This window comes from Pelophylax lessonae (assembly GCF_965119305.1).
Source record: "Pelophylax lessonae genome assembly, chromosome: 5".
NCBI lineage: Eukaryota > Metazoa > Chordata > Amphibia > Anura > Ranidae > Pelophylax > Pelophylax lessonae.
The window spans coordinates 231,292,335-231,309,850 of record NC_138772.1 but is presented as its reverse complement, the minus strand read 5'-3'; the positions used below and the strand labels follow the sequence as shown (position 1 = coordinate 231,309,850).

At 43.6% G+C, this 17,516-nt stretch overlaps 1 protein-coding gene across 1 annotated transcript in view; it reads right to left on the bottom strand.

The window, feature by feature from the left end:
• Positions 1-17,516, bottom strand: part of SACM1L (SAC1 like phosphatidylinositide phosphatase) — a 267,712-nt gene that overhangs the window by 144,654 nt on the left and 105,542 nt on the right. Inside the window, exons 10-11 of the mRNA XM_082257843.1 lie at positions 15,675-15,761; positions 12,574-12,642 (exon numbers count right to left, since the gene is read on the bottom strand). Coding sequence (XP_082113969.1) covers positions 12,574-12,642; positions 15,675-15,761 — 156 coding nt within the window. The remainder of the gene's footprint in view (positions 1-12,573; positions 12,643-15,674; positions 15,762-17,516) is intronic.

The following is a 17,516-nucleotide window of genomic DNA, read 5'->3' as shown; positions in this document are numbered from 1 at the left end:
GTGCATAGACGACCAGGCAGCCGCCTGCAAACCTGCATCACTGACGCCTGATGATAAAAGGCCCAGGAGGCATTAAGCACGCGAGTAGAGTGCGCCTTGACAGGAAAAGGAAGAACCTGACCCTTAATATAATAGGCTTGAACCACAGTCTGTCTGATCCATCTGGAAATGGTTGCAGCAGAAGCAGCCAGCCCCTTGCGAGGTCCATCCGCGAGGACAAATAGTAAGTCTGATTTCCTAAAAGACTCCGTAGCTGCCAGGTACACCCTTATTGCCCGAACCAAATCCAGGGAGTGCAAAGCCACTTCTCAGGACTCTGGAGGCGAGCCTGACGTGCAGAGGGTAGCCTCTAGCTCACTGAGGGATGGAGCACAGATGAGTCACCCAGGCAGTAGACACAGGATAACCCGAGGTGCGGAATCTAAGTGCCAACCGGTCTTCACAAGAGCCTTTGATGGTGAGGATGGATTTCGCTTTGTGTATAGCACCAGGTCTTGGTCCTCGGGGGTGCCCTGTCAGGAGGTGAACAGGTTCGGATACAGTAGCAGATAAACAGACAAGGATAAGGCAGAAGAATGGTCATAAACAAGCCGAGGTCAGGGCGGGAGGCAGACAAGCGAGGTGAGGGACAAGTCAGGAGGTCAAACAGGAATCAAACTGGATACAACAGGTCTCAGGTTCAGGAACACAGGAGAAGCTGCAGTCAAGACAGCAAAGTGTTAATGAACCAGCCACCCTTAAATAGGCCATTTGGGCGCCAAGACCAAAAAGGTAATTGGCGAACAGGTGGGCTTTCGTGCATATGCGTGCACATTGGCAAACTCCTGTTAGCCATTGAAAGGGCAAAGGGGAGGTTCACGCCTGGGCACTTCCGTGCGCATAGGGAGCGTTCCTGACACAACTTCCTAAAGATGCTTAGGCACATAGGGAGGGCAACACAATGTCTTCATTCAGATGAAAGTCAGGGACGACCTTTGGAAGGAACGACGGACATGGACGCAGAACCACCTTATCCCTGTGAACCACCAGGTACGGTGAACGACAAGACAACACCACCAGTTCAGACACCCTGCGTGCCAAAGTAATGGCCACCAAATAGGCCACCTTCTGAGACAACGTAAGCAGAGGAATTTCCTGAATATTTTCTAAGGGAGGCTTCTGGAGAACTGACAACACCAAATTGAGGCCCCACAGGGGCAATGAAGACATCACTGGAGGAACCAAGTTTCCCACACTCTGGACACACCAAGTACAAGTACACACTGTTACACCAAGGAGAGTGTGGCTAACGGGCGTTAAAAGAAAACCGCCAAGGCCAAGACCTGGCCCTTGATGGTACTCAAGGCTAGGGCTGCACAACCCCTAATTGGAGGAAAGCCAAGATCTGAGCAACCGAAAAGGAACGAGGGTGAACAAGGAGGGATTTCCATCACGCAATGTATATCTTCCACGTATGATAGTAAATCTTCCTAGAAGTAAATTATCTAGCTTTTAACAGCGTAGGAATCACAGACTCAGACAACCCTCTATCCTTCAGCACCTGGCTTTCAACAGTCAAGCCATCAAAGCCAGCGACTGTAAAGCAGAACAGAAGATTGGCCCTTGGGACAGCAGATCTTCCCTGAGAGGGAGTCTCCAAGGAGCATCGGCGACCAGCCGCACTAGATCGGCGTACAAAGACCGGTGAGGCCAGTCTGGAGCCACTAGGATGATCGGAATCCCTTCTGCCTCTATCCTGCGTAGTAGTTTTGACAGCAGCTGGAGAGGAGGAAAGGTGTAAATCAGACAATACTGACTCCAAGGAGACACTAAAGCGTCTGTACCGATGGATAGAGGAGCCCCAGACAAACCTCTGAATCTTCCTGTTGAAGTGAGAGGCCAACAGATCCACCCCTGGAGTACCCCACCAGAGACACAACTGATGAAACACCTCCGGATGAAGAGACCATTCTTCCTGGTCTAAAGCCTGTCGACTAAGATAGTCTGCTTGCCAATTTTCCACCCCTGGAATGTGCACAGCAGAGAGGGCTAAAACAAATATTTCTGCCTACCTTAGAATGCCGCCTACTTCCCAAGCCGCCAGGACACATCTTGTGCCCCCTTGGTGATTGACATAGGCCAAAGCCGTGACACTGTCCGATTGAATCTTAACCGGATGACTTGTCCAATGATCCAAAGTCTGATCACTCGGAGCTTCAGTACCTTGATCGGTAGTCTGGACTCTTCCAGACTCTGACCAGACCCCCCTGAGCACTATCAGTGCCAACAACGCCTCCCCACCCGGACAGGTGCATGCAAGCCTGAAGAGACAACCGCCTGCTGATCAGCAAAAACCGAATTGCCTCCTGCAACTTTTGAAGTTTCTCCCGAGGAAGAAACACTCTGGCAGAGGACGAGTCTAGAGTCAGTCCCAGATAGACTAGGCTTGTGGTCGGAACCAGGGGAGACTTCTGAAGATTCAGAATCCAACCGAACTCTCTCAGCATTTGAAGAGTAATCTCTAAGTTGTCCAACAAGGCGGACGAAGACTCCGCTCATGAAAGCAGATCGTCCAGGTACCCCAGTACCGCGATCCTCCGCTAACGCAGAGAACCGGGGCCAACACTTTTGTGAAGACCCGTGGAGCGGAAGCGAGACCAAACGGTAATGCCACGGATTGATAATGCTCCTCTCCCACAGCAAAGCAGAGGAAACACTGTTGGACAACACATATTGGGATGTGAAGGTAGGCATCCTTGATGTCGATGGAGGCGAGGAAATCCCCCTGATGTAGGGATGCCATCACCATGCACATGGACTCCATGCGGAACTTCTGTACCTGCACACAGCAGTTTAGCGCCTTGAGATCCAGTAATGGGCGCACCTTGCCCTCCTTCCTGAGAACTGTAAAGAGGTTTGAGTAAAAACCTTGAAAACGTGCCGATTTTGGAGCCAGAACAATCACCCCTTGAAGTAACAAATCTTGCACCGCCCTATAGAGATCCTATAAGCAATCTGGGGATAAGTGCAGGTTGGAATGGAAGAACCTTCCTGGAGGATGTGATCAAAACTCGATCTTGTAGCTGGAGCGAATGAATTTGTGGACCCACTTGTCCCTGATCAAGGAGGGTCACAGATTTGGAAAGCAGGGAAGACGTCCCCCCACCCCAGATATGGGTGAGGGCGCCCCTTCATGCAGAGAAACTTTTGTCCGCAGGTCTTATAGCACCTTACATAGTTAGTCAGGCTGAAAAAAAGTCCATCTGACTCAACCAATAAAAAACAAAGAACAGTAAAGAAAACCCAACCATACAATCTCATATACTCAATCCTATACCCGCAGTTGATCCAGAGAAAGGAGAAAGGAGAAAAACCCCCGCAACCTCCATTTTTAAAGCTTCACGTACTGACATTACCAATGCATCCACCAGCGCCTATTTAAGCGTGGCTAGAGGAACAGAGGAATCATCCTCACTATCTGAGCATTCAGGGTGCGTGGCCACAGACCCAGTAGGGTCGCTATATACTGAGCTCACCCTGAAAACATAATCAGGGGAGGCCGCCGACTGTGATCCCGTAAACAGGACGCTGGCCAAGGGCTCACAACGGACCACCAATCAGACCCCGCAAAAAAACAAGGAGGTCGTCCTCCATAGAGGACATAATAGGACATAGCCCCCTTAAAAGGGGGCCGCCCGCCGTGACGCGGTACTCGCACTAAAACAGGGCAGGTTTCCCACACAATAATGGCAGCAAGGCGGTCATTAAAAAAAATGAAGCGCTCCCACTGCACTAACCCTTCCAAGGGAGGTGCCAAGCTGACCGCGTGGCCTAGCAGGCCGCAAGACGCGGCCTAAATTTTTGTGGAGGCCCAGCTGCAATTGCACAGATCCTCAGCCTAGCAGGTGCCCAAAAGAAGAGTGGGGGCTTCAGCTACACACACTGAAGGTGCCCCCCAATGACGGCGCCCGACTCAGCGGCATGGCCTAGTAGGCCACAAGCCACAGCCTAAATTTTTGAAGACGCCCAGCCACAAGGACGCGAGCCCCAGCAGAGCTGACCACTGAAGCGCAGCGAAGGGGGAAGGCGGATGCCCAAACCGGAGGCAGTGGCATCAGCCTCCCTAGCAGGGGCCACCTCACATAGTTTCCAGTGAGTAGGCCACAAACTCGGGGGCCTAAATTTTTGTCCGGATCTGGCCGTGTGAGGAGCGTGCCCGTGGATGTTAAAACATCCGCTCACCCAGCCCAACAACCACCGCAGGGAGCCCAGAGGACATCCCCGCCCTAGTCAACAACCCCCAGGGTGGCAGGGAACCCTGCTCAAACCCCCCCCCCCCGTTGCGCCCTAGGAAAACCCAGTCAGCCCGGTCAGCAGCAACTTCAATCAGCCCCCCTTAAGAGCACGTGGCAACAGCCATCTCATAACCTCACCCAGGAAGGGGATGGGGGTAAGGAGGAGCCCAAAGACCTACAGTGACTGGAATTTTAGAGGGGCGGGGGGAGGGGGATGGAAACCCAGGGGTCCAACCATCCCCAGGGCGGGGGCCCACGTCCACCCCATAACCCTCCAGAGTTAGTGGGTTGAAAGCTACTTACCACACCAGGAACAGGTTGGGTACCGCTCCGGACAGGACACTGCTCCATCGTAATGTGGGTGCTGTCCGCCAGGAGGAAATGCCGCGGTTTACCTAGCGCGGAGCTGCGGTCTGCACACACTCGCTAGCCGGACTGGGGGGACCCTAAGGATCTATATTATCCAGTTCGTCACCCATTGTAGCGCTCACAGGAAGAAAATAATAAAAAGAGGAAAAAAATTATATGTAAAAAGAAAAAATTGCCAGGACCAGAGATCACAGCATGTATATGTATATATTATGAGAGTATGGACAGGTTTTTATGTTGTTTTTATGATTATTCTTAATTGAAGAAATTATTACATAATTTTAATATCCAAAATACTGGATGATTAGTAGAGGCGTTGCCAATGACCTCACCAGTTAATGGATAAGTAATCCCAACCAATGGGGATAAAGTTCCTCCTTCTGGGTTCAGCTTATGGTAATTTTACTGTCCTTTTGTTTAATACAATAAAAAAAGAGAACCCAGAAGTAATAGGACACACACACACACACACACATTACGACAACACTCATTACACTTACAACACACACTCTACTCACATCCATACATACAGTGGGTACGGAAAGTATTCAGACCCCCTTAAATTTTTCACTCTTTGTTATATTGCAGCCATTTGCTAAAATCATTTAAGTTCATTCTTCTTCCTCATGAATGTACACATAGCACCCCATACTGACAGAGAAACACAGAATTGTTGACATTGTTGCAGATTTATTAAAAAAGAAAAACTGAAATATCATATGATCCTAAGTATTCAGACCCTTTGCTCAGTATTTAGTAGAAGCCCCCTTTTGATCTAATACAGCCAGGAGTCTTTTTGGGAAAGATACAACAAGTCTTTCACACCTGGATTTGGGGATCCTCTGCCATTCCTCCTTGCAGATCCTCTCCAGTTCTGTCAGGTTGGATGGTAAACGTTGGTGGACAGCCATTTTTAGGTCTCTCCAGAGATGCTCAATTGGGTTTAAGTCAGGGCTCTGGCTGGGCCATTCAAGAACAGTCACGGAGTTGTTGTGAAGCCACTCCTTCGTTATTTTAGCTGTGTGCTTAGGGTCATTGTCTTGTTGGAAGGTAAACCTTCGGCCCAGTCTGAGGTCCAGAGCACTCTGGAGAAGGTTTTTGTCCAGGATATCCCTGTACTTGGCCGCATTCATCTTTCCCTCGATTGCAACCAGTCGTCCTGACCCTGCAGCTGAAAAACACCCCCACAGCATGATGCTGCCACCACCATGCTTCACTGTTGGGACTGTATTGGACAGGTGATGAGCAGTGCCTGGTTTTCTCCACACATACCGCTTAGAATTAAGGCCAAAAAGTTCTATTTTGGTTTCATCAGACCAGAGAATCTTATTTCTCACCATCTTGGAGTCCTTCAGGTGTTTTTTTAGCAAACTCCATGCGGGCTTTCATGTGTCTTACACTGAGGAGAGGCTTCCGTCGGGCCACTCTGCCATAAAGCCCCGACTGGTGGAGGGCTGCAGTGATGGTTGACTTTCTACAACTTTCTCCCATCTCCTGACTGCATCTCTGGAGCTCAGCCACAGTGATCTTTGGGTTCTTCTTTACCTCTCTCACCAAGGCTCTTCTCCCCCGATAGCTCAGTTTGGCCGGACTCTAGGAAAGGTTCTGGTCGTCCCAAACGTCTTCCATTTGAGGATTATGGAGGCCACTGTGCTCTTAGGAACCTTAAGTGCAGCAGAAATCTTTTTTGTAACCTTGGCCAGATCTGTGCCTTGCCACAATTCTGTCTCTGAGCTCTTCAGGCAGTTCCTTTGACCTCATGATTCTCATTTGCTCTGACATGCATTGTGATCTGGAAGGTCTTATATAGACAGGTGTGTGGCTTTCCTAATCAAGTCCAATCAGTATAATCAAACACAGCTGGACTCAAATGAAGGTGTAGAACCATCTCAAGGATGATCAGAAGAAATGGAAAGCACCTGAGTTAAATAAATGAGTGTCACAGCAAAGGGTCTGAATACTTAGGACCATGTGACATTTCAGTTTTTCTTTTTTAATAAAAATGTCAACAATTCTGTGTTTTTCTGTCAGTATGGAGTGCTATGTGTACATTCATGAGGAAGAAGAATGAACCTAAATGATTTTTAGCAAATGGCTGCAATATAACAAAGAGTGAAAAATTTAAGGGGGTCTGAATACTTTCCGTACCCACTGTATACTCATCTATACATGCTCCATCTTGCTCCATCATTTATCTGAAACTTTGAAGGATGCCAAACGAAACTCCTCCCTAACTTGTTTATTTCCTTCCTTATATGTTTTATATTTCATATTTAAGGGTAATGAGATTACAATCCCAGCCGTATGAACCATAGTAGATTTTTCTCTAAAAACTGATTTTTGTTTTTAGACATTTTTATTAAGATCAGATTTAGCGCAATATGAGCGTATTTGTCTCCCGTTTTGCATAGCCTATTCTCACTCCCAACTGCAGCGGAGTGACTGTTGGCTGCGCAATTCGCAGACAATTGTGGTCTGATTATATAGAATACTTATCTATGGTTTATACTATACCTGGGGAAATGCAATCTTGCTTTTATTTTTTAATTTCATTATTGAGCTACATATCACATTGCATTTATCGTTTTAAGTTTGTATTTTATGTAAGGTTATCTCTTTGTGTTACCTCAAGTCTAATAATTTATTGTGAATACATGTCTTGTGAATAAATAGTCTTATATATTCCCTACTGTAGACTAAGATTGCTTTATGCTTTTAAAAAGAAATGAATCGATTAAAAATAATTAGTTACATATTGATTTGTGGAAATAAGTTAAGATTCTCCTACCTTACAGATTTTTGCTTACTTACATAAATAGACACTGTTATATTCAGAGCAGTATAAATATTCTGACAGATACTACAAGCTTGGCACACCAATTTTTCAGCAGTTTCTCCCATTCTTCTTTGCATGACCTCTCAAGCTCTATCAGGTTGGATGGAGAGCATCAGAGCACAGCCATTTTTAAATCTCTCCAGAGATGTTCAATCTGGATCAAGTCTGGGCTCTGGCTGGGCCAATCAAGGACATTTACAGAGTTGTCCCATAGCCACTCTTTTGTTATCTTGGCTGTGTGCTTAGGGTCTTTGTCCTGTTGGAAGATGTACCTTCGCCCCAGTTTGAGGTCCAGAGCGCTCTGGAGCAGGTTTTCTTAAACTATGTCTCTGTACATTGCTGCATTCATCTTTCCCTTCATCCTGACTAGTCTCCCAGCTCCTGCCACTGAAAAAATCCCCACAGCATGATGCTGCCACCACCATGCTTCACTGTAGGGATGGTATTGGCCAGGTAATGAGCGGTGCCTGGTTTCCTCCAGACATGATGCTTGCCATTCAGGCCAAAGGGTTCAATCTTTGTTTCATCAGACCAGAGAATTTTGTTTCTCATGTCTGAAAGTCCTTCAGGTGCCTTTTGGCAAACTCCAGCCGGGCTGTCTTGTGCCTTTTACTGAGGAGTGTCTTCCGTCTGGCCACTCTACCATACAGGCCTGATTGGTGGAGTGCTGCAGAGATAGTTGTTCTTCTGGAAGGTTCTCTTCACTACACAGAGAAACGCTGAAGCTCTGTCAGAGCTATTATCGGGTTCTTGGTTACCTCCCTGACTAAGGCCTTTCTCCCCCGATCTTGGCTGGGCGGCCCACTCTAGGAAGAGTCCTGGTGGTTCCAAACGCCTTCCATTTACGGATGATGGGGGGGCCACTGTGCTCATTGGGATGTTCAATGCAGCAGAAAGTTTTCTGTATCCTTCCCAGATCAGTACCTCAACACAATCCTGTCTCAGAGAACTACAGACAATTCCTTTAACTTCATGGCTTGGTTTGTGCTCTGACATACACTTTTACTGCGGGACCTTAAAAAGACAGGTGTGTGCCTTTCCAAATCATGTCCAATCAACAAAATTTACTGCGCTTGAGGGGTGGCCTTGCGGCTGGTATCCTGAAAATGCGATTCAGGTCGAATTGTAGTAAATTCAGGCTGTGCTGCCACTCTCCAGTATCTGCTTTGGGTTACCACGACCCATTGAAAAGAGAAATGGACACCAGCCTAGCGCATTATCTTTTAAACAATTTATTGCAATAGACATGTATACACATTATACTCACAAAACGATTATGAAACACGGGCAATAAGCAATGAGCTCTGATAAAGGGGGAACACCCCGAAACGCGTAAGCGTTTTTTTGGAGCTCTACATCCTTCCACGGCCTGCGGCAGCTAAGGATGCCCGGTGGAGACCCCTGGTGGTCCCTCATTGCTTATTGCCCATGTTTCATAATCGTTTTGTGAGCATAATGTGTATACATGTCTTTTGCAATAAATTGTTTTAAAGATAATGCGCTAGGCTGGTGCACCCTCGGCCCATTTCTCTTTTCCAACAAAATTTACCACAGGTGGACTCCAATCAAGTTGTAGAAACATGTCAAGGTGATCAGTAGAAACAGGATGGACCTGAGCTCAGTTTTGAGTGGCACAGCAAAGGTTGTGAATACTTATGTACATGTGATTTTTTTTGTTTTATACTTTAAATAAATTTGCAATCATTTCAAACAAACTTCTTTCATGTTGTCATTATGGGGAGTTGTTTGTAGAATTTTGAGGAGAATAATGATCTTAATCCATTTTGGACTAAGGCTGTAAAATAACAAAATGTGGAAAAAGTAGAGCGCTGTGAATACTTTCCGGATTCACTATATGATATAGGGTCTGGGACTAAAAGTACCATTTTAGTCTTTGCAGATGACACCAAGCTATGCACTGGAATAACGTCCTTACAGGATGTCTATAACTTACAAGCCAACCTCAATGCACTGTTTAATAGGGCAACTATGTGGCAAATGAGATTTAATGTTGATAAATGAAAATGTATGCACTTGGGGGCCAAGAATATGCATGCATCATACATACTAGGGGGAGTTCCACATTGGGCAATCAATTGTTGAGAAGGATCTGGGGGTTTTGGTGGATCATAAGCCTAATAGTATAATGCAATGCGAAGCTGTGGTTTCAAAAGTGAGCAAACTCCTTTCTTGTATTAGGAGAGGTATGGACTCCAGGGAGAAAGATATAATTTTGCCCCTGTACAAATCTTTAATAAGACCTCATCTGGAATATGCAGTTCAGTTTTGGGCACAAGTTCTCAAAAAGGATATCCGAGAACTGGAGAAAGTACAGAGAAGGGCCAAACTGTTCAGAGGCATGGAGGAACTCAGCTATGAGGATGGAGTAAACTGAATATATTCTTTCTTGATAAGAGGAAATTAGGGGGGATATAATCAACATGTATAAATACATAAGGGGTCCATATAGTGAACTTGGTGTTGAGATATTCACTTTAAGGTCATGACAGAGGACAAGGGGGCACTCTTTACGTCTAGAGGTAAAGAGATTTCATCTGCAAATACGGAAAGGTTTCTTCACAGTAAGGGTGGAAAATGTAGAATAGACCCCCTCAAGAGTTGGTTCTGGCCAGCTCAGTAGATTGCTTTAATAAAGGCGTGGATTATTTTTCTAAATGTACATAATATAAGTGGGTGCTAACATTTATAGGTAAAGTTGATCCAGAGAATTACCGATTGCCTCTCAGGGGATCAGGAAGGAATTTTTTCCTCTGGTTTAACTGTGGGTATAGGATTGTGTATTTGGGATTGTATGATTTTTTTTCTCTTTTCACTGGTTGAACTAGATGGACTTGTGCCTTTTTTCAACCTTACTATGTAACTGGATGGACCGGTGTCTTTATTTACCCCTACCAACTTGGTACCTATATATAAACTTAGGCAGGCCATACATGTTTCGATTCTCCTGGTGAACCAGCCGAGATTCGAACCGTGTATGGGCAGGCTGAATGTACAAAATTGATCGGTCAACTTGGGTACAACCAGCATGCTGGGTTCTACCTGTGATTATCGCTAGCAGAAAAAAGAAATCATCTACGGACAGCCTTACTGTTGTTCAGTCTTTCAAACAAAGAATGTTAGCAAATAAGGCCAGCCATAGACATTTGGAATATTGGCCAGTTCAGCAGGAACTGCCAAACATTCGAACCATTAATGGGTAGGCTGAATGTATCAAGTTGATTGATCAATCAACTTGGGTACAACCATCTTGCAAGATTGGCTTGCAATGACAAGCGGCTGCAATAGCCACTAGCAAGGGCAGGGATGACTACACCCGCCTTCCCCTCACGTGGAGAAGTCAATTGCTCAGCAGGAGGGATAACCCTGTCAACACTGTCTGTGTTGATGGGGGAATCATGCGAATGTGCAGGAAATAAATTCACACCGTCTATGGCTTGCCTTACTTGACTGAACAATTTTTTTTCAACTTCTATAAAAGTAATGAAATAGGGTTGGTACCAGTGCTATGGAGTTTCAGTACCTTAATTGAACTAGGATAAATATTGTGATATAAGCTGCCACCAACCTACCACTGAGGTAGTAAAAATGAAAAAGTGCACAATTGTTGGGATCGGCGCTATCACTTAAAATATTTCAATGATAAAAGTGTATATTGTGCGCATTAATAAAACTGCATAAAATCATACGTATTTGATAAGGTGCATATGGTGCATATAGTGCGTTTGCCCCTTTAAATACAAAGTGCTACGTGCTGGTTAAAAACTTCAACAAACAATGCATGGGCTGTGTTTAGTGTACCATATCATATATCACATATGCATATAAAGTGCTGAGTGCTAATATTGCAATAAACCACGTGAGTGATTATGTGCCTTTAAATAATGAATATTACTTCCGGTAACGGTGGTTTGAGCCGTTGGAACGCGGAAGCAACTCGGCGAACACCTTATGCTGAAAGTGAACTCCCTAAATGTGAGTGGATGCTACTTGCTCTAATATAACCATCATATACTACGCAATGGAAGCTTCTCTTGTGTTTTAGTGACCGAGGAACGGCTGAGTCATCTGCCTTACATGTGCGGTAAGCAGCGGTGCAATTTGTGGGGATCCACAGGCGCCATATTCATTATTTAAAGGCACATAATCACTCACGTGGTTTATTGCAATATTAGCACTCAGCACTTTATATGCATATGTGATATATGATATGGTACACTAAATACAGCCCATGCATTGTTTGTTGAAGTTTTTAACCAGCACGTAGCACTTTGTATTTAAAGGGGCAAACGAACTATATGCACCTTATCAAATACGTATGATTTTATGCAGTTTTATTAATGCGCACAATATACACTTTTACCACTGAAATATTTTAAGTGATAGCGCCGATCCCAACAATTGTGCACTTTTTCATTCTAAAAAAGTAAAGCTACTGTGCTTCCAAAACAACCTATAAAATCTGTAAATTGTAACTTTCTGCCAATCACAAATGTTAAGGTGGCAGCAGCAGGATGCAAAGTTGTGTGTAAAACAAAGTGAAGAACAAAGTCAAGCACAATTTTTATTATGTTATCATCCTTGGGCTAGCATCTTAGGCAGCCCATTTTGTTTAACAAAAAAACTAACCTGATTACCCCATCCACACATTTGAGGTAAATGGGGGAATCCTTCCTGCTGAGCTATTGTTTTCTGACAACAGGGAGGCTTTTCCACCCCCAGAATACATTGAGCAGTGTTCCAGACAGTTGTACAGAACAAGGGCCATACACTGGTCGAAATTCAGTAGGTCCCTGCTGAACCAGCCAAGTTTTAATCTATGCATAGCTGGCTTCAGACTAGGAAATGAATGCAGTTCCTAGGTGATTCTGGAGAGAGAGTAAGATACATACATTATTTGATTTCTTTGAAAGTTAATACCTACTTTCCCCTTGTACACTCTTCATGTGCCTAACATAAAAATATTATAAAAAGGCACTGGGACTGTTTTATTCCCTGATATATTCATGTTATTAATACATTATCAGCAAATCCACTTAAAGAACACATACATTAAGTATAGTAAGAAATGCATACCAAGTTCACGATAACTTGTTTTCCATAACTAATTATCTGTGAGTCAAAATGCCTCTGAAATCCATCCATCTGCAGATGAAACAAACTCTGTTAAATAAGAGAAATGACTATATATAGCTAAAAACTTAATTATGTTGTGTAATTTAATCAGAGACTGCATTCACATTATAGTGTTGCATAAACTTGCATAACGGTGCATGTTTTTACGCTACATTCATAGAGAAGTCCATTCACTTCAAAGTAGGGATGCACAGAAATGAAATTCTTGGCCGAAGCCGAATAATAATGAAATGCTTGGCCGAAGGCCGAATACCGAACGCGGTGTTTCACATTTTTTCCATTTATTTTGCCAATTTTTTGTCCTCTCTCTTGTCCTCTCATGTCTCTCTCTTGTCCTCTCACTCTCTCTCTCTTGTCCTCTCATGTCTCTCTCTCTCTCTTGTCCTCTCATGTCTCTCTCTCCCTAAATGTTACTGTAGGGAATGGGATTCAGTGCACACTGCAGCCTTGTACCATAGGGTTAATGTTAGTGACACTGTAGGGATTGGGAAGGATGCTGGGAATGGAAATCAGGAAGCATGCAGGCAGCCTTGTAAATTTTAATTGCAGATACAGGACACTGGGCAGGTCAGGGTTAATATGGTAACATCAATTACTCAGTGACAGTCAGTCAGTGTCAGTGTGGACTCGATCAGATTATACAGTGACAGACAGTCTCTCATAGAGGTGGTAGTAGGAGGCAGGAGGTGGACTAGTAGGAGCCTGGAAAGGAGCACAGCCGCATACATACATTACTCACTCGTGCACTGCAGCCCGCCCCACACATTCAGTGAGTCTTACTCTCCTCCCTAGTTTTTTCAATGGCACATTCAGGAAGCCAATCACGCCGTGAGTAGCGGCACAGCGGAACCAATCAGGTGTGCAGGCACGCGTGATTGGTTCGCTGTGCAGCTAATCACGGCGTGATTGGCTCCCTGAATGTGCCATTGAAAAAACTAGGGAGGAGAGTAAGACTCACTGAATGTGTGGGGCGGGCTGCAGTGCACGAGTGAGTAATGTATGCTCACCGCTGAAGTGTCCCGGCTTCCCCTGCCTAACACGGAAGTCTGTGAGTCCTCCTGTCCTCCTCCGAGTCCCTTCCCCCTGCCTATGTAAATATCGTGACCTCGGCGATATGAATATCGCCTACGGCCACAGAACGATAGTCGATATCATATCGACTATCGTTCAGCCCTATTGTTCGGCACAAATTTATTCGGCTTTTTTACTTATTCGGCCGAACACCGAAAGTGCTTTGTTTGCTATTTTCGGCCGAATAATGTTCGGTTGCCGAACATTCGTTGCATCCCTACTTCAAAGGTCTGTCCTATGCGTGAGAAACCTGACAAAACAGCTCCTGCACCTTTTTGACCTTCGAGTGGTTTTTCGCATGAAAAAAAATTGTCCATTTTGCTGCATTTGGGGTGCTATTACTAATAAAAGGCCCTGGAATCAAGACAAATTTTTTTTTAAGTGTTTCCTAAACACTATAGTGTTAATGCAACCTTAAGGAGGTTGGTAAGCGACCCACAGGTCATGTTAGTAACCATGCCTTGCTGATTTCTGTGCTGGGTTTGAATCTCACCTGGGATCATCTTCACGATGTTTATACAGTGTCTATATAAAAGTATTTGCCTCTTGAAAGTTTTAATGTTTTATTGTCAAAGAAAATTCAATCACAAATGATTTCGTTTTGCTGTATTTTTTGTATTCATTCTACTCTCATAAACCTTACAGGGTCTGCTGCAAAGAAAGATTGTGTATTTATAGGGATCTGTGGTGAATAGCCTATTCCAAAGAAGGTGTTTGGTCTGATGGTCAAAAAGCTAAGCTCAATTTTGGCCTCATACCATAAAACCTTCTAACTACAAGAACTAACACTTTTCTAGGGTCTCCCAGGTGCGTTCTGGAAAACTGTAGGTGGAATGTCATTTGAGCTCAGGTGAACAATGCATTTGCACATTTGCCACCCTCCCATAAAGCTGTATGCACCATTTCATTAAACTCACACAATGACTTTATATCATAAATTGAGGTTTGGGCTTAGGTCTCATGGCAGCTTACCTCACTAGTCTCTTGCTTGCACAGCCAACCACTTTTGATGGATGGTCTGTTTTTAGCAGATTTACATCTATACCATACGTTTTCTATTTCTTAATGATTGGCTTAACTGCACGCCAAGGGCATATTCAGTGGCTTGCTTGAAAACGTATTCAATCAAGTTATTTTGTATTTTCTTTTTTTCTTGTAATTAATTTGAATTACTTTCCAGGTATCTGTTTTTACTTTGACATAAAAAAGTATATCTTCTATGATCAGTATAAAAAAACACTTAGAGGGACATCTTCAGAATAGTTCCTTTGCTATTATTTTCCTACTTTACTTCAGTGCTGTGTTATTTGCTGACCTGGAACAAATACATACTGTAGATAAGTAGTTCTGACACATTTTTGACAATTATTTACAGCACGCTTGTTGCGGAACTTTGACTGAAACAAACTGAAATCAGACAGCCAGGCAGCTAGCATTTTCATACAGAAGCCAGCAATAGGAGTCAACATTTTTCTCTCATGGTATGGTAACTTTATATATACTCTGATTTAAAGTTCTATGGCCAAAAAGCATGAACATTTCCAAACAGTGAATATTCTTTACAGATAGTGTATAGTTTGTTGTCACTGCACTGATTTTCTCACAAATTGGCCCTAGTGTATGGAGACTAAACTAAAAGCAACGCTGGAGGACAGGGACTAATGTAAATGGACTACACTCTGTAAAGTGCTGTGTAATATATCAGTTCTTTATAAATAGGTAACTAGCTCTTGATCCAAATGTCACTTCATTGATCAAAATTTAAAAAATAATGATTATGTAATTTAAATGTTAGAGCTGTGTAAGATGTTAACCAGAAGTTATGATGTTTTATAAAGGAACACAAACTTTCTGCAAAAAAAAACAAAAAAAACAACAACTTTGCTTGGTACATTTAGCGAGTGTAAGATGCTATAATCATAGAAATAGACTTAGCCAAAGTGCCCAAAACAAACATAAAAAATATTTACATGATTTACAGCATTGTTGATTTGAGGCTTCGGTTTATATTTCAAGTTTGGTCTTTGTGACCAGAAAAATGGAATTGACCCTCGACTCTAAAAGAAAGCACACAAACATGAAAGTTTTAAGTTAGACAGGTCTTAGGAAAAAAAAAAAAAAAAAAAAAAAACACATTTTTCTTTATCGGGGGGGGGGGGGGGGGGGCACCAAGTTGTCACAACCTAATCTATTATCTTTTCTTTCCTTGTGCTTTCAGAGCTGTAATCCCAGACCCATACCAGTGTAAATATTGGGTTTGTTTACATGAAGTTATCTGCACCATTTTGAGAGGGCAAGTGAGACTTAAGGAAAGAAACAGGGTTCCCATTGGATACATATTCTGCTTTTAAACGCATGCAGGCGCTGCTTTCCACCAGAAATTGGTGATCTGTTTCTTCAGTGATTACATGGTTATTCAGTTATTCTATGGTGCTCAGTACCATAAAACAAACAATCAAAATGTGCGACTCTCAGGCACTGAAGACAGACAAACAGATATTAGGAACAGGAACATGACATTTTGATTTTCCACAACTAAAGTATGCTTAGCAGAATGCACATCTTGCATCCAGATGCTTTCCCTATCTATTGTTCTTAATCATGGACTGACAGAAACGAAAATGTAAAAAAGCAATGTGTACACTGGCTTGGACCTTGTTAAGTCTTAAAAGTACATGAAAGATGAGGCCAAGGTAAAAGAATTGTATCTGCAAACTTGCTTAGGTATGCTTACCCTTTAAATCTTAACTCCACTTTGTTGAGAAAATAAAACAATTCCCTCTGGATGATTAATGTACATTGCAAGCATTTTAACAAACTTTGTTGAAGATTCCTACTGATTTCTGCTTTGAAGGAAAATCTGTTTGTTGTTTGCAGAGTAAATCTAAATGGGAGTGACTTTTTTACTATTAATCGGCTGATACACTTGCAGTATTCCAATGAGGAAAGTTGCAAGGTCTGCATCCTTTAGGCCTCATGCACACTGGACATTATCAAAATGTCCGTAGAAAACTGTAGCTGTAGGAGTTTGTCAGCTTTTTTGCAGTAGCGTTTTTCAGCTTTTTTCAGCATTTTTTATAACAAAACTATACTCCCACAAAAGCTTATGGTCCAAAAACTTTGATATACACAGAATAGCTGCGTTTTTCAGCTTTTATCAGTTTGAGCATTTTTACACCCGAAAAACACCTTCTAAAACCCACTAGTTCTGGGTTATTTTTCCAGCCAGAAAACGCCCCTGCCAAAAACTGCTTATAACAGCCTAGGTGTGCATGGAAACTGGATAACATGCTGGGGAGTTTACTGGCTGCAGAAAAAACGTCTGACACCTAAAACAGCAGCTGTAAAAACGTTCAGAGTGCATGAGGCCTTAGAAGCAATTAACCCTTTAGGAATATCTCACAAAAAATGAACTGACTTGTAGCAATTTCTGGGAAAATCATTAAAGAGATTGTAAAGTTAAAAAAAAAAAAAAACATGTCTATACTTACCTGCTCTGTGGAATGGAATTGCACAGAGTGGCCGCAAACCGTCGTTTCACGGGTCCCCCCGCCGGGGCTCCTGGCTCCTCCTTTCTGTCCAGTGCCCCTGCAGGAAGCCGCTTCCCATGGGAGCACTCATACGTGCTCGCTCTAGCGCCCCGCTGCTGCATCTACTGACACAGACAGTGAGACTCAGTCCTGCCCCCGGCTTTCTCATCAATGGCTATGATTGACAGCAAAGGCATAATGCCTAAACATTTTTACCTTAATGCAAGAAACTTTTAGACTTTAGAACCACTTTAAACCAATCACACAATCGGGAAACATTAT